This window comes from Brachyhypopomus gauderio, chromosome 20, assembly GCF_052324685.1.
Source record: "Brachyhypopomus gauderio isolate BG-103 chromosome 20, BGAUD_0.2, whole genome shotgun sequence".
Taxonomy (NCBI): domain Eukaryota; kingdom Metazoa; phylum Chordata; class Actinopteri; order Gymnotiformes; family Hypopomidae; genus Brachyhypopomus; species Brachyhypopomus gauderio.
Genome location: NC_135230.1, coordinates 6,067,815 through 6,092,521, shown reverse-complemented (window position 1 = coordinate 6,092,521; position 24,707 = coordinate 6,067,815). Strand labels below are relative to the sequence as shown.

The 24,707-nt window shown below is 44.0% G+C and overlaps 1 protein-coding gene and 1 long non-coding RNA gene across 3 annotated transcripts; both read left to right on the top strand.

Annotated features, from left to right (window-relative positions):
• The first annotated feature begins 575 nt into the window (after positions 1-575).
• Positions 576-3,768, top strand: LOC143483983 (uncharacterized). The gene is made up of 3 exons (XR_013122518.1): positions 576-743; positions 2,180-2,232; positions 3,382-3,768. It is a non-coding gene; the product is annotated as an uncharacterized LOC143483983 (long non-coding RNA).
• A 4,482-nt stretch (positions 3,769-8,250) lies between these two features.
• On the top strand, positions 8,251-22,173 carry gaa2 (alpha glucosidase 2). 2 transcript variants are annotated; one of them, XM_076983430.1, is made up of 21 exons: positions 8,251-8,390; positions 10,026-10,670; positions 10,875-11,020; positions 11,290-11,455; positions 11,701-11,797; positions 12,574-12,693; positions 12,811-12,929; positions 14,104-14,235; positions 14,382-14,492; positions 14,638-14,751; positions 14,833-14,917; positions 15,012-15,129; positions 15,403-15,536; positions 16,158-16,309; positions 17,866-18,014; positions 18,135-18,276; positions 18,533-18,631; positions 19,181-19,345; positions 20,737-20,883; positions 20,998-21,074; positions 22,048-22,173. In XM_076983430.1, exons 2-20 carry the CDS (start codon positions 10,035-10,037, stop codon positions 21,058-21,060), a joined length of 2,895 nt encoding a protein of 964 aa, XP_076839545.1. In that variant the 5' UTR covers positions 8,251-8,390; positions 10,026-10,034; the 3' UTR covers positions 21,061-21,074; positions 22,048-22,173. The 2 variants fall into 2 exon arrangements, with proteins under 2 accessions (XP_076839545.1, XP_076839543.1); XM_076983428.1 differs by having other exon boundaries at positions 20,998-22,173.
• The last annotated feature ends 2,534 nt before the right edge of the window (positions 22,174-24,707 follow it).

Below are 24,707 nucleotides of genomic sequence, written 5' to 3'. Positions count from 1 at the left end.
ATTTTTTTTCTGTATTTGCTGTTTGATATTAAAGTGGCCCTGTTTTTCACTGTACCTTCAGCTCAGTGTGATCACTCACAATTTTCCAGCCAGTACGTGAAGTCGGCACCAGCGGGGAATGTGTGTGCAAGAGTGTGCGTGTTGAGAAAGAGAGGCAGGTACCGGTCTCTGGAGCATCATGGCTGCCGTTTCATTTCAGCAGGAGATAAAGACAGACGAAAAGGTCTTTGTCTCCGAGGTAAAAAGAAAGGTGGTCCACTAGGGAGTAGGACTGGCAACAGAACAGCCTCCGCACAACAGGAGGGCCAACCTCACCCAGGTGTCCCAGTGTTCCTTACACTTGATCCTGGAGAACTTTTATTCTACATTCTCTCTCTCTCTCTCTCTCTCTCTCTCTCTCTCTCTCTCTCTCTCTCTCTCTCTCTCTCTCCCTCTCTCTCTATCTCTCTCTCTCTCTCTCCCTCTCTCTCTCTCTTGATCTCTCTCTCTCTCTCTCTCTCTCTCTCTCTCTCTCTCTCTCTCTCTCTCTCTCTCTCTCTCTCTCTCTCTCTCATCTCTCTCTCTCTCTCCTTGTGCTTACCTTGGTGTTTTTGTTTGAAATTGAGTGCTGTTAGCTTTCGCTCTCAAGCTGGATAATTAGCATAATAGAAGGAATACGTTTGCAGGTATGGTTGTGTGCTCAAACTCAGGAGGACCAAGCTTCGTTTCTTGGCCACCAGACAACTTTTATCTCAGACTTTAATGTAAGTTTTCTTTCGATTTTTATATTTCCTTTTAAAACTTTTAAATAAATTTACATCCATCATTAAAGCTCTCTATAAACGCTATGATTCACGTCTTAACCATTTCCATTAATTTTTAGCCATATCTGCATTTATTTCTAATGCTTCCCATGAAGTAAATTTTGCTACCCCGAGGCACAACATTTGGAAACGTTCCCACAGCAGACCGATATCTGTGCCAGATGTACCAGCCACATTTATGACAAATAATTCCTGCCTTGGCACGCTGCCAAAAACAGGTTGGATAAGCTACTGATATCAGAAGCTGAAAAACCAATGCTTTGGTTTGAGGCTTATGACGGTTTTGCCTTAGGTGAAGCAAAAATGATCACAAAGTTGTTTTTCAAAGAGGAGACCTGCAACATATTTAATTTAGTTAAGTGCTTTCATGCATGTGTCGTTATCACACTTTTTCCACATACTTTTACAAACATGCCTGACATTTACAGTTGAACATTATCGTATTCTCTTACAAATCTCTGTTAAAGCAGAGAGAGCAATGTAACACTAGATGTTAGGATCAGGTATAGCTTCTGCCCGCTTCTGACAAAAATTACAAATGCATTTATATACAGATGTATTTAATGAATATTCATACAAAGAACATAATATGCAAAATGCTAGACACTCTTAGCTAGAAGTGGTAATACGGCTAAACTCTAGAGAATACATTATCATTTTCAGTGGTCCGGGTCAGATTGTAATTTATTTGTAACTTATTGAACTTATTTATGTGCATTTATATGTAGTCATCAATTCATTTATCATATGTGAATTAAGACCGATATAATTTATTTGATTTTTCCATATTAAATTTGGATGAATCTATTGGATTTCTATAGAAGTATATGGCCCTACTTTTCCCATGTTGAACCACCCACTGCTGTGTCATCTAAAGATGTAAAGATATAAAGACCCTGGCTGCTCTTTGGCCATTCAGTGGTGTATAGTGTGATAACAGTGAGCTCACACAGGGCTGCATGTGCTAATCTATAACTTCACTTATAACTTTAATCTTCACGCAAGATGTATTGACCATTCTGAATGGCTCCAGAAATGAGAATAATATTGTAAGGTGATAATCCGTTTCATTTTACTGTAGAAGATAGCGCTACAAGTGACAAAAAAACTATGATGCACACGCACATCTTTTTGCATATGTATTCTAGATGCTTCATGATAATATGAATGATGCTGTTATCAGTGGCCCAGCAGAGCTGTCAAACATACTGGCACGAGATGTTTATGTCTGAGCACAGCGTGGATACCATAATCCTCATTATTTTCTGAGGCACATTATTTTTTTATGCATTGGCATTATCAGTGTTTGCTTTGTTTTTTGTTTTTTTTCTCTCAAAATGAGGCAACTGAATAATTTATTTATTTTTTCTGAACAGATTTGTAAAGATGATACGTCAGGCCGATATTCATTCTTCAGCTGAGTGCTCTGGTATGTTTGTTTGCGTTTATTTTTACGAGAAGATGTAATCCCATCTGGGCTTAACGCCTCTCATACACGATTGCATGACCATATGACATTCCCAGCAGATCAACATTGTATCAAGAAATTTAGCTGTGATCCTATCTAAATGACTGTATCGTTGCAGGTATCTGTTTAACATCATTGCAGTAATGTTGCAGTAATGTGTTTAAAACAATTTCTCATACCTTAGATGAGCATTTGTTAAGTTTGTTAGCTTTCACGAGGCCATTAAATGGGTGGACACCTTTCTTGGGGGTCACATTTACGAAGGACTTCACTCTTCCTTCAAGGTTGCATCATTTCAGTCCCTTTCCTCTGATTCTTTGTAGGATCAACTTAAATGTTGAAGGTCTCAACTCCTCTTAAGTGCTGTTAAGATCTGTGAAGGGAGCCATACTGTGATTACACTTAGACAGACATGTTACAGCTTTGACCGCTTCATAATATTTTAGAATGTATATCTAAAACTCCTCACGTAGTTTTACGGCTGGTAAAGTCCCCTAAACATGGAAGCGTTTAAAGGGTACTGCAGTGTGTATAAAAGGCAGGTATCACTTTGTAAGTCACTCTGGATAAGAGCGGTCTGCTAAACACCTTAAATGTAAATGTTAATGTATCGGAAAAGCAGTAATACCAGTCCTGGCTCTATTCCAGTCCTGGATCACTACAGTTCTGAGTAATACTGTTTTTCCTATTCTGACACACCTATGTACCTTCCTGATATAACTGATATACCAAATTATTGTAATTGGTATACATGATATAGCAAATTTTACTCAATGTCCTTATAGCACCTAATTTGATTCATTATAAATTTGTTTTGATATACATGATTAGTTTAACCAAAAAAAGAGAACATGATAGATGAATCAGTATTATGTGGAAAAATACCTGAAAACATTACTGTTAGTGGGCTACATAAACAACAGGGTATTTAAACTGATTGGAGTAATTTACAGTAAAAGTTAAATTAAAGTCTAATTTTCCAGTACCAACCCCCCCCCCCTTCTGTGAGCGAACTATTAATCAGACTGAATCATGTGATAAATTTATTAAGTAAAATAACTAATTCTTGTTTTTTTGGTTCTGTCCAATCAATGTTTCCTCTCTGATCAGTTTTAGGCCTCAGTGTTGATGCTGAAGCCAGTGGGTGGATATGGCCCATCAACCCCCAACCATCTCCCCCTGAGCCCCCAGTACTGATGGTCTGATGGTCTGATGGCCTGATGGCCTGATGGTCTGGTGGTCTGATGGTGTGAGTGTCTGGTCAGGGTGTACGTGTATGTGATTGGTTATTGACATTAACCTGCTGTGTGCAGAGTCTGTTACTTTGTGCATAGTCATGCAAGGCAAGAAGACGGCAGATCGGATCTTTCTTGCATAGCTTCTCCTGGCTCAGCCCATGGACTGGAGCGGCGCAGAACCAGAGTGAGGAATAAATCTCCTGCGGTTCCCTACAAAGACCTCTCTATGTGTACCTCTATTGTGTGTACCTCCACGGTGTGTACCTCCACGGTGTGTACCTCTATGGTGTGTACCTCTATGTGTACCTCTATGGTGTGTACCTCTATGTGTACCTCTATGGTGTGTACCTCCACGGTGTGTACCTCTATGGTGTGTACCTCCACGGTGTGTACCTCTATGGTGTGTGCCTCTATGGTGTGTACCTCCACGGTGTGTACCTCTATGGTGTGTACCTCTATGGTGTGTACCTCCACTGTGTGTACCTCTACGGTGTGTACCTCTATGGTGTGTACCTCTACAGTGTGTACCTCCACGGTGTGTACCTCCACGGTGTGTTCCTCTATGGTGTGTACCTCTACAGTGTGTACCTCCACGGTGTGTACCTCCACGGTGTGTTCCTCTATGGTGTGTACCTCTATGTGTACCTCTATGGTGTGTACCTCCATGGTGTGTACCTCTATGGTGTGTACCTCCACGGTGTGTACCTCCACGGTGTGTACCTCTACGGTGTGTACCTCCACGGTGTGTACCTCTATGGTGTGTACCTCTATGGTGTGTACCTCCACGGTGTGTACCTCTATGGTGTGTACCTCTATGGTGTGTACCTCCACGGTGTGTACCTCTATGGTGTGTGCCTCTATGGTGTGTACCTCTACGGTGTGTACCTCTACGGTGTGCACCTCTATGGTGTGTACCTCCACGGTGTGTACCTCTACGGTGTGTACCTCTACGGTGTGTACCTCTATGGTGTGTACCTCTACGGTGTGTACCTCTACAGTGTGTACCTCTATGGCGTGTACCTCTATGGCGTGTACCTCTATGGTGTGTACCTCTATGGTGTGTACCTCCACGGTGTGCACCTCTATGGTGTGTACCTCTATGGTGTGTACCTCTACAGTGTGTACCTCTATGGCGTGTACCTCTATGGCGTGTACCTCTACGGTGTGTACCTCTATGGTGTGTACCTCTATGGTGTGCACCTCTATGGTGTGCACCTCTATGGTGTGCACCTCTATGGTGTGTACCTCGGTCCTGGTAATGGGCTGAATAACTTTTTGATGTTTTTTTCTTGTAACCATAGCAGAGCCCTTGGATGTTGTGATACAACCCACAGAGGATATTTAGGGTTATCCCAGCACCACACAGAAAACAAGGTGTTCTGCTCACCTCTCAGCATGGATAATCATCAAAGTAGTAGGCATTTGCATATTCTTGGTAAAAAAATTTAATACAATTAAAAAAGGAGAGTCCATAAGGCTCTGCAAACATTGCTGAGAGCTTGTAGAGACTAAATGACATGATACTCTGACAGGGCACCTACCAGTACCAACCAGTATGGTCAGGTTAAGCAATGTGCACCTCAAGAGCTCGATTAGCTTGTTCAAATATAGTAGCAGTTCCTTAACTTCTAATAGTTGCTACTGAACCTCAGGGTCTTGACAGTTGTGGGATAGTTCAGATACCTGAAACTATAGCATCTTCCTCATCTCTTCTTCCCCAGGAGTGTGGAGAAAACCTCTGGAATTACATGTACATCTTCTACTACAAGATGGGGGAGTCAGTTCAAGAGTTCCTGGGAGGTGGTTTTATCCTATAAATAAAGAATTACTGATAAGAATGGTAAAGTTTCAAGCCATTCATTGAGAGAGTTGATTTGAAATGTTTTGTTTACTCTTTTTCTGCCCAGTTTTCCTGGCGCTGTAGTTCAAGAGCCCCTCCCACCCAACCAGGGAAACAAGGATGGATTCAGCTGAGGAGATAATAACCAGAACTTCCACAGATCAGCGGGACATGTTTGTGCTCTTGTGCTGACAAAGCTTCTCAAGTTTGTGCTCTTGGGCTGACAAAGCTTCTCACGTTTGTGCTCTTGGGCTGACAATATTTCTCACGTGTGCTCTTTTTCCCTGGGTATGATTTTATAGACAATGCTGCCGTGTTTATAATATTTTCAATGTGTTAATCTGCAAGTTGTTGTGCCAACAGGCAGAGGTGAGCTGGGGAACCCAATGCCAAAGATAAGCGTAATGGGAGAAAGTCCCGTGGGTGCTAGTAACACTTTTCCTGGCTTGTCTTGGCCACCACTTAATGTGCTTTTGGGTCGGATTGGAGTGCTCCGTCCATTTGACAGTGGAAACTTCATTGTTTAATGCGTAGCAGCTTGCTGAGATTTGCCAGGCAGGGATGTCTCTCAGGATATCCACTTAACTGGATAGCAGTAGCAGTTACAGGGTGATGCTTTTAGGGTTGGCTTTCTTGGACGGTCTCATGGTAGGAGGTCCATAATGACCAATATGTATTCATGGCTATGAGCCAAACGTAGCAGCATCCCTAGTAGATGCGCCCAGATTTGCTCTAAGGGCATGCTGGTGCGAGAAGAGCTGGCAGACATGTTCTGGGGAGACATGTGCTGATGTAGAGTACATACACTGATACTATAGGACCTAGTTTATATGTACATACACCGAGGTCATGGTTTGTCTGTACTAATAAATATGTAAATTGCTCTGGGGGACACAATATCTGCTAAATGTGGAAATATAACACAAATGACAGAAGCTGTGGACTTGCACATCAAGAGAAAACAAGTTCAAGTCGTTCCAGAGCTGTTTGCTGTTTATTTTTGCTACAAGGTTGCCTCCCAGGGGGCGTGCGTGAGCCAAATACATCCTCTTGGCACTAAACCACACAGTAGAGGAAGCTGTCCCTAATGGAGACGTATTCCACTGGGAGCGCTGGTTAGGATTTCACTTGACCACCTAATTTTAACCCCTTATGAGCCTGTGCAAACTCCGAGATTGTAAAACAGATCACACATGATAGTCTGACCTTCAGGTTGTTTCCCTTCTACAGCGTCGTCCCCTGTAAGGATTGCTAGTATGCAGTTCAGGCACAAGTTCCACAGCGAGAGACAACTCGTCCGTGGGGCCTCACTGACTCTTGGCCATAACTTGAGGGTGACCTCTCGGGTGGACTCAAAACCTGACACACCGTGAGCACAACAACCAGCCAGCCAGGACTTCTCTGTGTCATGGAAGTTGGATCCAGGATTGGGAATGGATTCCTGGGTGTTGGGCCAGGCTAGTAATACCCCCAGAGTGTTGATCGTCAGCTGGAGCCTTTGTTTTTGGGGCAAAGACAAAGCTCTGGTAGTCAGCCAAGTCTCAGCCGTGACTCTTCCCAGCCGACGTCTGCCGTCCTCCTCTTCTTCACCCTGCGGGGAGCAGTATTCAGCATGTGTGGTGAAGTGCTTTCGTTGTGCTGTAGCCAGTGTTATCGTAAGACTCAACATCCCTTGACAAGGCCCTTAGATTTTTGAGTGGGCATGTTGGTGGAGCCAACAGCATGATTTTCCTCAAGGTGAGAAGTAAACATTGAGAATCCAGGGACTGAGAAAGTGCATCCTCGACTGCTCAGACACTAACCAAACAACACCTTTGGCAAAAGCTTGTCTGCTGAATTTTCACTCTTTCCCGTTCACACTCTGACACTCTGTGACATTTGTTATGAACTACCAAGTGCAAATAGAAGCATGGAGGTGTGTGTGTGTGTGTGTGTGTGTGTGTGTGTGTGTGTGTGTGTGTGTGTGTGTGTGTGTGTGTGTGTGTGTGTGTGTGTGTTGGGGGGGGCAAAAAACAGCACACTAAACAAAACAGGCTGTTTATGTTTGGATGGAAAATTTGAGTTGCATAGATGTACGGGTACTGAATAATGTGGGAAAAAAACTTAATATCACCACCAGAAAACATATGTGAACTTCTTGCTATTAAGAAGGTGTAGCTTTCTTCTAACTTTCTTAAAGATAACATTTAAATCCACCATGATTGTCTGCTGTATTGTGTAATTTCTTTGTCTTTAGTTTTTTTCACGTTTTCCATAACCGTCAATCATCTCGGTAGGTAAATTTCGCTTTTTGACCACGCTCGTTCTCACGCGATTCATATATTAACCGCTGTCTCCATCTGCTGGATTATGTGGACTGGCACACAAATGTTGCACCAGCTTTGGCTATGGGACATTAACGCATTATTATATTATTTAAAAACCCTTTAACACATTATTATATTATTTAAAAACCCTTTAACGCATTATTATATTATTTAAAAACCCTTTAACACATTATTATGTTATTTAAAAACCCTTTAACGCATTATTATATTATTTAAAAACCCTTTAACACATTATTATGTTATTTAAAAACCCTTTAACGCATTATTATGTTATTTAAAAACCCTTTAACGCATTATTATTAACGCATTATGATGTTATTAAAACCCCTTTAACGTATTATTATGTTATTTAAACTCTTTAACTTATTATTATGTTATTTTAACGCATTATGCCCAAAGTCAAGGTGTCTCATTTTCCTCTCAGTTTCACACGCACTGCTGAAACTTCACCTCATCGTGTGTTAGTAAACACGAACCAGAACCACAGACGGCGCGGGTGCGCGAGCCGAGCCTCTCGCGCGCGAGGCCCCCCCGGGGGGGGGGGGGGGGGGGCGTCTTCGCGCACGCGCTCCTACAAACGTACGGACGCCGCCGAGACGAGCCGGTTCTGCGCGAGAGGGACGAGCGGAGCGGCGCTGCTGTTCCCCCCTGTATCATGTGACCGCCTTTATTTTTATTTCACTCAGCGGGTCTCGAGTCCGGAGCAGCGCGAAGGTCGGTCCGGTAACCGGGGGGGTCGTCCGAGTAACGTCCGGTTACCGGGGGCGGGTGGTTGTGGGCGACGGTGGTCCGTTGTTGTTGTGTTTACATGAACGGCCTGCTAGCTAGCGGCTAACGGGCTAGCGCTGTGTGTGTGTGTGTGTGTGTGGGGGGGGGGTGTTCAACCTACACGGGGATTATCACACACCACCGTGTGACCGGTGGTAAATAATCCGGTTTAACACACACACACGTTATGAAGACACCGGGCAGTGTGTGGTGTGTCGGTGGTGTTGTGCTGCCCAGCTGCTCACACGACCTGGTCGTCTGTGTTGTTGTTAGCTAGTGGTGGCTGCAGGGAGACCCAGATCAATACATTAAATTAACCCCAGAAACGTGTGAAATAAGATGTGTGTGTGTGTGTGTGTGTGTGTGTGTGTAGTGTTGGAGGTTCAGGCTGTAGCTGGGTGGATATGTTACACTGGTAATCTCATTATTGTGGGTAGTTTAACTAACTTAATAGCAGTCTAGCTGGGTACAGACGTGGTACCCTAACATAAAAACACAGATAAATCCACAGTTTTATCTGAAATAGTCGAGCAGTAATAAAATAAATTGACACTCGTAATTGTTTATTGCATATTGAATAAATGTAAGATTTTTGCTTTTGATTTTTATACGCAGCAAATATTTTAAATAATAAAACATTTGGAAACAGTATGGACACAAATTCTGTGACGCTTAATGAAATATTATGTTGCACAACCTATATAGGCAATTAATGCAAACAAGTGATTCCAGTGAAACTTCAACATCTGTTAACCACGTTTCACGGATTTAAAGCTCCAATTTAGTCTCACCCCTTTAAAGGGACAATCTGCCAGTGGCTTGTCATTATGCATTTTAGCTAGTTTGAGTCTTTTTTACGTGTTTTCAACAGTGCAGTCATCCTGGGTTTTCTTACATGGAGCGTGATGTCACTCAAAAAGTGACGGGGGACACGGTCTGACACTGACGTACCTTTGTCCTGTTGTTTTCTTTGGCTCTGTCTATCTTTCTATTCAATCTGGGACCGATTTTGCTCTTGTGGTCACATCCAGGGTGTTGGCCACAGTCCCATGGACTTAAACCTCTTAATTCTTAGCACTTTCTTTACTCTGTTCTGTCATATTAGAGGTATGCAGGTGTACAGGAGGTAGTGCTTTTTATTTAATCACTTTTCAGGAGGACGGAAGCATTTCAGTGAGGTGTAAGGTTACCATATTTTTGATGTCTGGATATGTGCTGTGTTCTGTTAGCCATTTGACCTTTAAATTTACAAAGTGAGCACTTCAGCAGAAATATAATACCAGGTAATAAATGCATAGTTTGATCTTTGAACAAATGAGCTAATGAAAGATTACCCGTTATCTTTTATATCTCACCGCATTAATAATAATAAACACGTAACTGTAGTAAAACCCCAGGCTGCAGGACATGGGCCTATATTTAGGGTGCAGGCTTCATTCAGCTATTGGTTTGTCACAGTGAGAAACAAGGATGCTAAATCAGCACAAGTCAGTCAACACATTACCATAAGATGGTGACTTTTTTCTCCACACAGATAGTAGAGCAGTTTAAGGCTAATACTTTGCCTTGTCTCCACACCAGCTTGTTGCCATGGTATCTTATAAGAGGCTGAACCCAGAGGAGGTGCACTTTTCTGGTGCTCCTCTACTGGAGGCTCCTCCTGATGATTCTGGGGACAGTGAGGCGAAGGCCGAAGATCCAGAGCTCCCCCTGCTGGCCCGGAGACCACGGTGTTCCTCAACCGCCGCTCTTATGACCCTGGGATGCCTTATCCTGGTTGTTCTTGGAATCTGGCTATTGGGAACTGCACTGTGGCTACGGAGTCCTTCTCAAGATGGATATAAACCTCCATCACCAGCGGGCCCTTCAAGCAGGTCCAGGGGCCAGGGTGAACCGCAGGTGCAGCCGGAGGCTTGCTACCTCATTGCGGAGGCTTGGAGGTTCGACTGCTACCCGGAGAGAGGCGTGGTGGTAACGGAGGAGATGTGCCACGCCAGGAACTGTTGTTTCGTGCACGACTCAAAGGCCCGGCTGCCTGGGCAGAGTGGAGTACCGTGGTGCTTTTATCCACCAGACTTTCCGTCTTATGAGCTGGTGTCCATCGATGACGTGGAGATGGGGTATAGGGGGAAACTGGTTCGCACACAGAAGACCTACTATCCTAAGGACATAGAGACGTTACGGTTGGATGTGCTGTTCGAGTCCGACAACCGACTGCACGTGAAAGTGAGTGAACTGGTTTAGATACAGCCCTTTTTTTCCCCATAATGTTAACATGCTAGGTTTTGTATTAGTTAATCTACAAGGATGGTTTATGTTTTGAATGAGCTAATCTAGTAGGATGGCTTGTTTTGTATTATCTAATCTAGATGGATGGTTTATATTTTGGTATTTCTCTCAGTTGTTCTTACCATCATCTCTGTATTTCAGATAACAGACCCATCAAACGAGAGGTATGAGGTGCCCATTGATGTGCCTGTGGTCAAAACAAGGGCTACAAACCCGATATATACTGTGGAGTTCACCAAACAGCCGTTCGGGCTTATTGTCAAGCGGAAACAAAACGGCGCTGTTGTGTGAGTGTTCTGTCTACAATTACGGTTGTTCTAGAAATGGATAATGGCATTTTTGGCAAAGATTTTGGGCCAGTCTGTCAGACATGAGTTAATCAAAGCTTTGAACTAAATGCCAAAAAAAAAAACCCAACTAGGCCCATTATAATATGAAGTGAAACATTTAAGAGCTGTCTAGAAGAAAGAGGAACAGCCTGTGTAGAGCCACACAGAAGGGAGGGGGGAGGGCAAGCAGCGCTAACATGTTACCAGCCCTGTTATTTGTCCATCAGGTTGAACACTACCGTGGCACCACTCTTCTATGCGGATCAGTTCCTGCAGATGTCCACATCGCTGCCGTCCGCTTTCGTCTACGGCCTGGGCGAGCATCGCTCCCACCTCCTGCACGACGTGCAGTGGACCACGTTCACCATGTGGGCCCGTGACGCAGCGCCCGTGGTAACCGCACCGTCGTGATTTCACCGTTGTGACCGCAAACGGAATTAAATGTCTCGGACGTCTTTGTTGATTGACTTTTTCATGCACGGAGCACCTCGCTCGCACAACTAAAGAAGTTTTGCTCAAAACATCCTTTTTCTGAAACACGCCTTTCCTGTGCAAACTTGGTGTGATTACTTGACGGCCTTTGGGGACTCTTGTGGAAATTCGCTTAAATCCTCTTTGGTCTTTCTCTTATCTTGTAGGAGCTGACTAACCTCTACGGCGCTCATCCGTTTTACCTTCTCATGGAGTCCGACGGACTGGCGCACGGGTCGTTTCTTCTCAATAGCAACGCTATGGGTGTGTTAACGCGCAGGCACCTGCGGAGAGCTAGTTCAGGCCTGGGGGAGGAAGAGCTTCCTGTATAAATACAACATGCATGACGGAGGAGGCAGATGGTTCACAGACGTATTGTGGAAAGCCCCCCGCCTCCACTGTTTTTAGAAACTGGGAAGTTGATTTAAAGTTCAGCATTCCTCCCAAGTGAATCTGGACCTTGATGGATGGTGCATGTTTAGTGTGGTCTAGAATGTGGCCTTGTTTTTAAGTCTGCGGGGTGAATGAATGAATCGATTGAAGTGGGGACCCTCCAACGCACATTTATATTGCTCTTTTGTTTTCTTGGGAGAGACTTGGAAGGCTAACTTACTCCCAAATCACTTAACTACACTTTTTAAGCATTTTATTGAAGTATGCATTGGTTTTATATATATACTATATATATATAGTAACAGTCCCTTATCATAACTCAGTTCACAGCAATAGGTGTTGATTTCAAAGATTATTTTGTGCTGTATGTAAAGCAGGCCACACGCACATGCACACACACCCTCACACATACGCACACACACACACACACACACACATGTTCATGCACATGTCTATCAGTAATTCCCCTTATCTGTATGTTTATGATTGATGGACTTTGTGCAATAATACCAGTAAATCATGGGGACGAGGCTCTGGGGTCTTGCAGGATCTGTGCTGCAGGTGTATCCTAACAGCTGGGGGGGTCTGTTTCAACATGTTTCTGCATATTGATTTGTAAATGCCCCCCCCCCTCCCCTTCTCCACAGATGTGGTGCTCCAGCCAGCACCTGCACTCACCTGGCGTACAGTCGGGGGAATACTGGACTTGTACGTCTTCCTGGGCCCTGACCCCACCTCGGTGATTGGAGAGTACCTGGAGGTCATAGGTCAGAATTCTTTGCCTGTTTTTTTAATGTATTTAGAAGCGTCAACACACTGATCTTAGCCAGCACACCTGAAGCCAGTCTGCAGTTCATCTACACCCCCCTTTTCTTTCTTCACAGGAAGGCCGGCCATGCCTGTGTACTGGGCACTGGGCTATCACCTCTGCCGGTGGGGCTACGACTCCAGCAATAAGACTTGGGAGGTCGTGAAAGAAATGAGGAACTATGGCATTCCACAGGTACTGGGTTTACTAGTCTTCAGTGTGTGATGTGTGTATAAAACACATAAACTTTCATTTTTCTTCCATCCATTATCTGTACCGCTTAATCCCGCTAGTCGGGGTCACGGGGGGCTGGAGCCAATCCCAGCATCTCCGGGCGAAGGCAGGGTTAATTTTTCTTAATGTCCCTAAATTTTAAAAAGCCTGCAGGGTCCTCGGCCACAAGGCTCAAGTAACAGGAAATCGCTCATCAGTGTAACAGGAAATGGGACTTTGAGAGCGTTGTAGGGGAGAGCTTGCTAGTTAATCCTACCGGATTGATGTCTCCATGTCTTTATCTGTGCATGCTATCTTCAGGCTGTATTGTTAAGAGCAGATCTTGGAACATCTCTGCATCATGTCTGCGTCCTGCATTGAGACGTCTAGTAGACATCACACCAATCTACAGCATGGCACACTTGAACATGACCCATTTGATTATGATGAGGCCATCTGTTCAAACCTTCACTGAAACGTTGAGGTTGTTCTTTGGATTGCACTCTTAGGAAACATCCTACGTTATCTAGTTTACTGCAGGTAGCTTTATAAGATTGCGGCTGTCGACTGCACACAAGCAATAATATGATTGGGCAGTACACATCAAAAATGTCCTCATTTACCCATTAGATAGCCAGAAGTCCATTTCATGTTCAACTTTATTTGCTTACTTCGCTGAGCTACCAACAGTTCAGATGCAGCGTGTTCATTATTGGCTAGAAATGCATGTCGCCAACGATATAGGTTGTTTTAATGCAGCACGTTAGTCGCGCAAAAACTGTGTCCTTTTTCAGGTAATTTAAGCACGAATACATAAGTAGTACAGGCATTATTGGACCATGCTAAAATGTCACATTTGTTGGAACCGCCTCTGATGTTCATTAACATTAATGTAGACCAGTCCTCTTCTTTGCCCAGTCCTCTTCTTTGCTGTTTGCTAACGGTCTGTCGCCATAGTTGTCATTGACAAATGTATGTACAGTCAGTGGCGTGGGGCACGTGGCAGTGGAAACGTAATTAAATGGGTCTATCTAAATAAAATCACAGCAAATACTGCGCAGTGTGTTCTGTCTACACAGCACGTAAATGACAGCTGCTATAGTGTTCGTTTGGCTTTTAGGAAATGTTTTAGGGAAGAATTGTTTTCATGTTTCAGGATGTACAGTGGAATGACATTGACTACATGGACAGTGCCCTAGACTTCACCTACAACCCCGTGACCTTCTCAACCCTGCCTAATCTCGTGAATGACCTTCACATAAACAACCAGCGCTACGTCATGATTCTGGTAAACACACCGATTCACGTTTGCTTTCATTGTTGTTCTGTTTGGGGCTGGCAGTGGGTATTCGGTGTTCAGGTGTGATGCTAAAACCTCTTTGCCGTTGTTTCACAGAGTTTGCGTTACCTTGCTCTGTCTTCTTTATATGTAAGGATCCTGGTATCAGCAGTACTCAGCCAGCTGGTTCTTACTGGCCTTTTGAGGAGGGAGTGAGGAAAGGTGTCTTCATCACCAACTCCAGTGGAGACCTTCTCATTGGGAAGGTATGGATCAGCAGAAGACAACGGGCACACACAAATAGTACTTTTAGTAATTCTGTCTCTAAGGGATCACTTAAGAAATGCGTTCCTACTTTTCCTGTTCCGAATGGGGATTGAGTCCTATTCTAAACCTAGACTCTCTACTCAGGTCTGGCCAGGACTCACGGCTTTCCCAGACTTCTCCAACCCAGACACACACGAGTGGTGGTACCAAAACCTGCAGAAACTTCATGACAAAGTTCCGTTTGATGGGCTGTGGATTGTGAGTTAAGATTGCAATCACAGTTACCTAACGGCCAACCTGTGACTACACGCGTCTCCTAACTGCCTGTCTCTCTCCCAGGATATGAATGAGCCATCCAATTTTTTTGATGGTTCTGTGGATGGCTGCCCTGAGAATGAATTGGAAACCCCTCCTTATACACCAGGTGCTTGTATATTCCAGTAGGTACTATAAGAGTGTTTGATAAACACTGTATAACAGAGTCTTCATGTACCTTTGGTTGTTTGTGGTTGACGTAGGTGTTCTGGGGGGCACTCTGAGGGCTAAGACAGTATGTGCGTCCGCACAGCAGAAAACCAACTCTCACTACAACGTACATAGCTTGTATGGGCTCATGGAAGCCAAGGCTTCAGCAAGGTACCACACATACACACACACACGTTTCTATGTGTCTAGATGAATACCTAGAGTACTCTTTTTGAGGGCCTCAGTTTAGTATTGTAACTTCTCTTGACGTTTGGTTCAGGTTTGGCATTGATTGAATGACTTTAATGGGGTGTGAGAATATGACACTGAGCAGTGATTGTGCACTCCATCGTTAGTGCTTGCACACTCCTGGAATCTGACTGATTGTAAGCTAATAGGTTCTTGCTAACAGGCTGTGTGTGTGTGTGTGTGTGTGTACGTCAGTGCTTTGAAGAGGATCTTGGAGAAGCGTCCGTTCGTGATCTCTCGCTCCACGTTTCCCAGTCAGGGCGTGTACTCTGGCCACTGGCTCGGGGACAACAAGAGCGGATGGAAAGATTTATACATGTCCATTCCAGGTGAGCAGGTGAAGGATGGTGAGGACTCTCCCTCACACGGGGCCTCCGCACCCTCCACACACGTGTGTGAGACTCGGCGTCTCTCTTTCCTCACCCTCCACACACGTGTGTGAGACTCGGCGTCTCTCTTTCCTCACCCTCCACACACGCGTGTGAGACTCGGCGTCTCTCTTTCCTCACCCTCCACACACGCGTGTGAGACTCGGCGTCTCTCTTTCCGCACCCTCCACACACGTGTGTGAGACTCGGCGTCTCTCTTTCCTCACCCTCCACACACGTGTGTGTGACTCGGCGTCTCTCTTTCCTCACCCTCCACACACGCGTGTGAGACTCGGCGTCTCTCTTTCCGCACCCTCCACACACGCGTGTGAGACTCGGCGTCTCTCTTTCCTCACCCTCCACACACGTGTGTGTGACTCGGCGTCTCTCTTTCCTCACCCTCCACACACGTGTGTGAGACTCGGCGTCTCTCTTTCCTCACCCTCCACACACGCGTGTGAGACTCGGCGTCTCTCTTTCCTCACCCTCCACACACGTGTGTGAGACTCGGCGTCTCTCTTTCCTCACCCTCCACACACGCGTGTGTGACTCGGCGTCTCTCTTTCCTCACCCTCCGTGCAGGGATGCTGACGTTTAACCTGCTGGGAGTTCCTCTGGTGGGAGCGGACATCTGTGGCTTCTCAGACAACACCACTGAAGAGTTGTGTGTGCGCTGGACTCAGCTGGGAGCGTTTTACCCTTTCACCAGGAACCATAACACCAAAGAGTCACAGGTGTGTGTGGGTGGGTGTGTGTGTGTGTTTCTTTACATATATAAATAGACAATGGATTCTGGAAGTACTCGGGCCCCTTGCACATTTTATGAATTTGATTCTGGAATGGGAATAACTACCTTTATTACCCATCAGTTTACACATAATCACACATAAAAAAACATCATTTTTTATGTTTTTTACATGTACACATAAAAACATCATTTATAACTACATGTTTAAATGATGTTTAAAAGTGAAATGTTTTTACAGATTTCAGAAAATGTGTTAAAATTCAGAAATCTCTCCTGTATTCGGGTCCTTTATTCAGTTCTTTGTAGAAACGCTTTTGGCAGCTGTTACAGCTGCAGGTCTCGGATGTGTTTGTATGAACTCTGTCCACATGGATTTGGCCGGTTTGTCCCATGCTTCATAACAAAGCCCCTCTAGATCTGTCAGATTTGATGGTGAATGTCTGAACAGCTACAGGTGCCTCAACGGGCTGTAGGTCAGGGCTTTGCTGGGGCACTCGAGGACATTCGGATACTCATCCCGACACCGCTCACGTGTTCCCTCGCGTGTTCCCTCGCGTGTTCCCTCGCGTGTTCCCTCACGTGTTCCCTCACGTGTTCCCTCGCGTGTTCCCTCACGTGTTCCCTCGCGTGTTCCCTCACGTGTTCCCTCGCGTGTTCCCTCGCGTGTTCCCTCACGTGTTCCCTCGCGTGTTCCCTCGCGTGTTCCCTCACGTGTTCCCTCGCGTGTTCCCTCGCGTGTTCCCTCGCGTGTTCCCTCGCGTGTTCCCTCGCGTGTTCCCTCATCCCTCACCTGGATGCCCATTCTGAGTCTGTCTGTGCTGTAGAGATTTCCTTCCATCTCTCAGTAGTTACCAGCCACTTTTTCCCCACCTCCGAGAAGCGGCTATACCACCATGTTTCACCGTACGGATGGTTTTAGCCGGTGACGTGCTGTCTTTTTTTTCACCTGGCACACTACCCGCTGTAATGGCCAAACAGTTCAGTATTTGTCTCATCAAACCAGAGAATCATTTTCCGTATTTTGCCACGGTGCTTTACGTACCGTCTACCGAACTTCAAGCAGGCTGTCATATTCGTTTTACTCAAAATTAACGTCCATTCCATTCTGCCATAAAGGCCAGGTTTACGGGATGGTGGTCAGTCCAGAATGCATCTTTTTTCACATTGCCATGCCGTCATTACATTTAATCAAGTGTGGACTCATTTCCATTTCACAAATCAAATCCACAGCACAAATTGTGCAAGGGCTCTGAATACCTTCAGAATCCAATGTATATTGTAAACGCTAGAACTAGTCTTATTAACGCAGTCACTGTGCTCAGGCTTGGAATGATTCAATTAAGGAAACATGCTGGAATGAGCTGGACGCTTGCCTCTTTGTTAAGCATCAGGCCTCATTTAAAACCAGCACTCACACATTTATCTGGTAACGGCGTACCAGCGTGCACAGGTGTTGAGGCCTACGTGTTCTGTCTCCCCAAAGCTGAGCGCATTAGTGCAACTCCCCAGTCCACTTTAACTTCCCCCTGTGTTATTCTGTAGGCTCAGGACCCCACCGTGTTCAGTCCGGCGGCACGGGCGGCCATGAAGGAAGCCCTCCTACTGCGCTACTCCCTCTTCCCCTTCCTCTACACCCTCTTCCACCACGCCCACCTCAGCGGACACACGGTTGCCAGACCCCTGTTTTTCGAGTAAGACTCGCCGGGTTGCTGTATTCTCATAACCACAAATGCACATGTGCAGTCCCTCTCTTGTGATTCGTATTGTACATTTTATGTGGTACATATTCTTTTCTTTTGTGATTGTTACAGATACCCTTCAGATAACAAGACGCATAGCATAGATAAACAGTTCCTATGGGGGAAGAGTTTATTGGTCACCCCAGTTTTGGAGCCTGGTGTGGATTATGTCGTCGGCTACTTGCCCAAGGGCGTCTGGTATGACTTCTACACGGTCAGTCTCATTTTCCTGTATTTCTGCACTTATCCACACAGCCAATTTCATGTTGCCAGAAGTCTGTTTTAGAACCATGGATATTCCTACATTTTTTTGCTGACTGTGTGTGTGTGTGTGTGTGTGTGTGTGTGTGTGTGTGTGTGTGTGTGTGTGTGTGTGTGTGTGTGTGTGTGTGTGTGTGTGTGTGTGTGTGTGTGTGTGTGTGTGTGTGTGTGTGTGTGTGTAACTGTGCTCATCTGTGCCTGGCACTCAGGGCGAATCACTGGTCAGCAAGGGTGAACAGATCAAGTTTCATGCTCCTCTGGACAAAATCAGCCTGCATCTAAGAGAAGGAACGATCACACCTACACAGGTAAGAGTCGCTATATGTGCTGACCCTCTCTGGGCTTTTATTAGGGCCCAATTTGTGTGAAAGATGGCTTTAATAACAACCGACTGGCCACAGGTAAGATCATGGCACAAGATCACTGCTCAGCTTTACATGCAGCTATAGAGAGCATAGGTCAGTTGTGAGGGAGCGTTGTAAATTATGAGATGATAACGCGCATGGTGCAGTAATCCAGTTACCAACGGTGGCACATAGAGTTTCATGTGTTGGGATGTGATTTGAACCTGAAGAGTCCGGTGAGCCAGTGGTGTTTAAACAAAGCCATGCTGTCAAAAAGTGTTGTCAGATTTTTATTATACATACCACTGACAACCACCGCAAACGTATCTAGAAGAATCTTTTAAAGCTGTGATTTGTTATATAATGGTATCATTTTGGATTTGTGTTATTAATGTTATTGAGTAATCTTTGTAAGTTGTAGTTCAGTAGGGCAGTGTGGACAAACAGCAGCGTCCGTATGTTCTTGTGCGTTATGGTGATTGGGGTGGGGGGGTTTGCCCCTGTGCGTTGCAGAGACCCAACACAACCCTGTGGGTGAGCAGCGGTCAGCCCTTGCACTTGATTGCCTGCCTGAGCGAGGAGGGCCTGGCTGAGGGAGATCTGTTCTGGGACGACGGGAGCTCCTTGGACACTTACGAGACTGGCCACTACGCCTTCATCACGTTCACACTGAAAGAGGTAGTGTGGATCATATGACCTAAAGACAGTTACGTTTCAGTACACATTTGTAGGATAGCAACACAGTCTAAGATCTTAAGTTGAAATAGTGTCCATGATGGTCTCGGTGATATTTAGTTATAGGCCCTGAAATGAAAAATTGGCAATTTCAAAGTTTTGTAAAATGACCCCTGCATGCTCATGTTTACTGCATAAAAAAACTTGTGTGTAACTTACTACCGTGTTACTTAGACGAGCGATAATAAAACAGCAGACGAAATAGGGGTAAGACCAAAGGTGTCAAATATATTCACATTCATTACTTGGGTAGATACTGGGTTTAAAAATACTTCTGTAGAAGTTGAAGTACCAACTCAATCTTTTGACTAAAGTAAAAGCGTAAAAATAATGGTTTCAAAAGTACTTAAAGTATAAAAGTAAAAGTAATGTAAGGGGAAAATGTAATTAAGGACAAAAACGTAGGCCAAGTCACAGGGCCCATAGGGCACTACCCCACCTCCCCCCCAAAAACATTTTTCTAAAAGCCATAATGACTAATGTTATTTTAAAATGTCAATGTAAAAAAATACGAATGCACTAAGCTAACTGTTTCAGCCCCATATATGGCCATTAAAACGAATGCATTTTAGTAAAATGCTATTTTATTAAAACAAATATTTCAAAAACCTATAACAGAGCACTTTTGATATAGGCTACAGTATCAGCTGGTCGTCCTGGATCCCAGCCTCCTCGCTGGTGCTTAGTTGGGATATTTCGCTCCAATTCTCGAGTCTGTGCCATGAACATCGTCATACTACGCTACTCATGTCTGCTATCTCAGTGCTAGAGTGTGACTTGACATGTGCGATGGATCGCGCACAAACCAGTAGGGTGTGGGAGTGGTGTATGTTTATACTACTGATCCCACCACAACCAAATCCACATCTGGATGTCATGATTTATCTGGATAGTTTTTTTTTATGATGACAAGCCAGATTGAGAACAGGCCAAAATGAAATAGTAATTTCTAAAACGTAAGGAGTAGAAAGTACAGATAATTGCGCAAAAATGTAAGGTGTAGAAATTATTTTTTATGCTCAATATGTTTTTAGAAACTGTTACAGAGAACAATACATTGTAAAATTTGTACAGGTAGTCATCGGTGTAAGTATTTTGCTTGGTACCGTATTGAATATAATGGTTTTTATAGGAAACATTTTTTATGCATTTATTTATTTTTTTAAATAAAATGTTAACCTTTTATTTATTATTTTTTTGTTCGCTATTGTTATTACTGTTTAATAGGTATATACACTGTTGAAAAGATCTACAGAGAAACAACTTTCTGTTGTTTACTGTGCAGTAAAATGAAGTATTACATTTTGTGGGGAATATTTTACCATTTTCTGCAGAGCACGATGACCTCCAAGGTCGTGCACAGCGATGTGGAGGCCACATACATCACGGTGGAGATGGCTTCATTCTACGGCGTGAAGACCAAGCCGACCAGTGTCCTCGTGAACTCCGAAGAGGCCGAGTTCAGCTACACAGCCAATCAGGTTACAGATCCTTACAGATTATGACAGCGGGGTGGATTGTAGGCCTAAAGGTCATTTGAACGTTGTTGTGGTAACATCAAGTATAACGTCTCTCTGCCCTCTCTGTTTCTCTAGGTTTTGAATGTAGAAGACTTGGGTCTCAACCTTGGTCAGAACTTCACAATCAGCTGGATGTAATCTGAAATGATTTGGTATTGATGGATTGCTAGAACTTGTAATCTATCAGATTCTTGACACACAGTCTTGGTCTGTATCGTCTGATCATAATGCCTCGTTGCTGGAATGTTAATCAAGTGCACTTGGGAACAGTGATCAACTCGTCAATATGTGCAAGAACACGGAGACAATTTTAAAAGTTAGAATTAATAAGTCTGATCTGATCATTGGTCTTTGTCATTTAAAATCATTCTGTGTGTTTACCTTTTTTCTTTTTTACTTGAAAACCAAAAAAAATTTAAAACTGTGAATGATATTACAAACTAGTGTATTTGGCCTAACGTATAGGTCAGGAGAAACATTCATCTAGTGATAATATTTATTATTTTCCAAGCATTCAGGGGAGAGGGCTTGTGCAATACATTTGAAAGGGGAGCAAATGAATCTTCTGAACATGAAATTTCTTGTATAATGAATTTGCAACCGTCCTACTGCAGGCATGTGGGCTAGTGGTCCCCTTTTCCAGAAGAATCCTAGTCATCTTAACAACCAGAGGCAATGACGTTCACACCAACTCTCCAATTTAGCAGAGTTGCTCTGAATTGTCCCGGTCAGTCATAATTTCACGCTGTTGGACTGGGTCGCAGTAGTCTGTATAAATGATTTACTCTTTACTTGCGTTTGATTGCACTAATGTGACTAATGTATTGATGACACTGTACAACTGTTGCATGTTTAAACTTCATGTCCGTGGCTTACAGTTTATGTCTGGGAGGGAGCCCTCCAGTCATTTAAAGTCATCTGGGGGATGGGTGGAAAAAACATGCAACGTTTGTAAGAATTTTTGACATTGCATCTTAGGCCATGAAACACTGTGGGTAATTTTAAAGGCTTAAGGAGGGGTGTGTGTGTGTGTGTGGACCACTTGACAGATGTCTGAGCTTTCGTAGCACGTTGTGCCTTATGCTTCAAAACTGTGATCTTCTGCGCTGTTGTTTTTCTCTCTAGAAGCTGAGAAGAAGCTTCAGAACACAATGAGGCACTCTGCTGCATACACACATGTAGGCATCCAGAGGGGAAAACAATGTGTACAAAGTCTGTATAGGCTAGATTAAGATTAAACAAAAGAGCGTTGCAAGCTTCATGTTTTATTTGCAAACATAGTTTCTTGTTTTAAAACGATTAGGTTTCACATGTTCAAATACAGCGATTATCCTCAGCTGTGTGATGTGCTACATTGTACCTCTAATCACTAAGTAATGTGTGCATGATTTCAAGGAGACTTTTTAGCTTTGAACATTTTTTGCTCAGAATGATATGCATTAAGGTTGTTCCCAAAGATGCCATTTGAATTTTCTGTTCCGTCTTCTGTCTGTCTGAATGTTTTAAATGTGATCGTGTTTAGCTCCAGCAACATGTGCTCATGTTAATTTTCTGTATGCTTTCACCTCATAGATGAAATAAGGTGTGACGATATTAGGCTGAAACTAATTTTAAAGCATAACCACAACATCCGTTCTCACTTTCATCTTATGTTTTGAGATTTATTTTTTAGTAAAATAGTAAGATTTTTGTTCTATTGTGCCCTAGAGTGTGTTCGATTAAACATGCATAGCCTGTTAAGCTAGTAATCACTAATGTGTTTATGATTTGGAGTTACCCTGTAAGCAAACCCTGTAATTGGTACCCTGTAATTAATGTAACATGTAGCAATGATCTGTCAGTAAGCCCTGATTTTTTTATTTTCTGGTAGTTCCTTCCTGTTCTGCAAATCTCTTCTGGAACGAGTGCAAACTTTTCCGTCCTTGGAACTGATGAGGAATCGTATGAGCAAGCAATGAGTGACAACTGACTGGAATATTCATAGCAGCTCTTTAAAAGGAGCAAAAGCTCTTACTCGGATACACAGCAATGATAAAACACCGCAGGTGACACTGGCAAATGTACAACTTTTTAGAACGGAGCCAGGTTTTGTTTCCAAAGGTCTTCTAATTTTCTTGCACAACAGGCTTCAAAACATTTAGTGTCTAGCTCAGGGCATAATCCTAGGTTAAGTAATTTTTATCGCCACATCATTCGCACATGGCTGTCGGCAGGAATCACTCATAAACACACATTAACTCAAGTCAGAGAGCCCAACAACTGTCAAGATCGTCCGTTTTAGAACATATTAAAAGTGTACTAGAGCAAAAATGCTGCGTGGTTTACACATACGGATAACGTAAGCAGTACAAATGTAATGAATATGAGTACGAGGATAAATCCGATGAGTAAAACCAAGGTAAAGGAACATAAACTGAAAATAGTTTCAGCAGGACATGCAACTATATGCTTTAAGACCTGAGGATATTAAATATGTTTTGAGACATAAAACCATTAAGTGGATGAAGTCCATATGAAAACATTCCCATAGAAAAACAACAAAATGCTGTCAGTTTTTGGTCACGATTACAGATTGGCAAGAGCAACTGATTGCGGGATATTAAAGCTTTTTAATGTTGAATGTGAGTGCAGGAGGTCATAAATGTACATTGGCAAAATGACAGATTTTAAAACGGCCAATGAAATCTTAAAACCATTTCTGTATTTTATGGGTAGCCAGAGAGGGGAAGCCATGTGAAACACTCTTCCTGGTACCTGAAGGCCTCGAGCCATTGTGCTGTGTTAATTCATGTTGCATTGCTTGACAGCGTTTAGGCAACACCTGCTCTTGAAGACAACTAGGCTTAGCACTGTGTTCGGACATGCTAAACCAAGCCGAAACTCAAAAAGTACTCAGCAGACTTGCTGTGAAAAGATCCCACGTCAGTTTAAACACACTGCAATGGCGCTGATGTCTATATGCCCATTACATGACATAGTACATGACTCCTCTCACCACTTAAAGAGATGCACCACTACACTTTCTTCAACACATTAACCAGCAGGTGACCCACATTTCCAATGATGTTGAAGAAAGCTTCAACCAACCAAACTGTACGTTGCTGTGTGAGTCAATTCTAAGGAAAGCAGTGATTGGTCAGCATGGAGTCTGTGATGTTGTTAGAAGTGGACGTGGAGTCAAAGCAGTTACGAAACTGGTGCGGAGTTGACAATGTGGAAAAGTTCTTGACTGCAGGAGGACTTGGCGTTGAGCTCTTTCCGTCACACAGCAATGGTACAAGTGTAGAGAGTCACCAGGATCCTTGGTGTGCACGTCACAGGAAGATCGCACTCTCACCCTCAACACCACCTGCTTCACCAAAGAAGCCCAGCAGTGCCTTGGAGTCCTACAGAGGATGATGGTCCATCCATCCTAACCACCTCTTACAGAGGAACCACAGAGACCAGCTGTATCTCCATCCATCCTCACCATCTCCTACAGAGGAACCACAGAAGTCAGCTGTATCTTCATCCATCCTCACCATCTCCTACAAAGTGACACTAAAGACCATCCTATCCAGATGTCTCCGATTCTGAAGTAAGAACTGTTCGGTCCCAAATACAAACCAGTTTGTAGCCAGTATACTGGATCCAAGATGCAAAGCTACCAGCAGTGTAGATGATCCTCCCACACCTACCACACCCCCTCCACCCTCCTGGTGTGTGACAGGAAGTACCACCAGATTCCACACCAGCTTCTTACTGCAGACACACTACTGCCCAAACCAACTTCTATGTTTCATCCC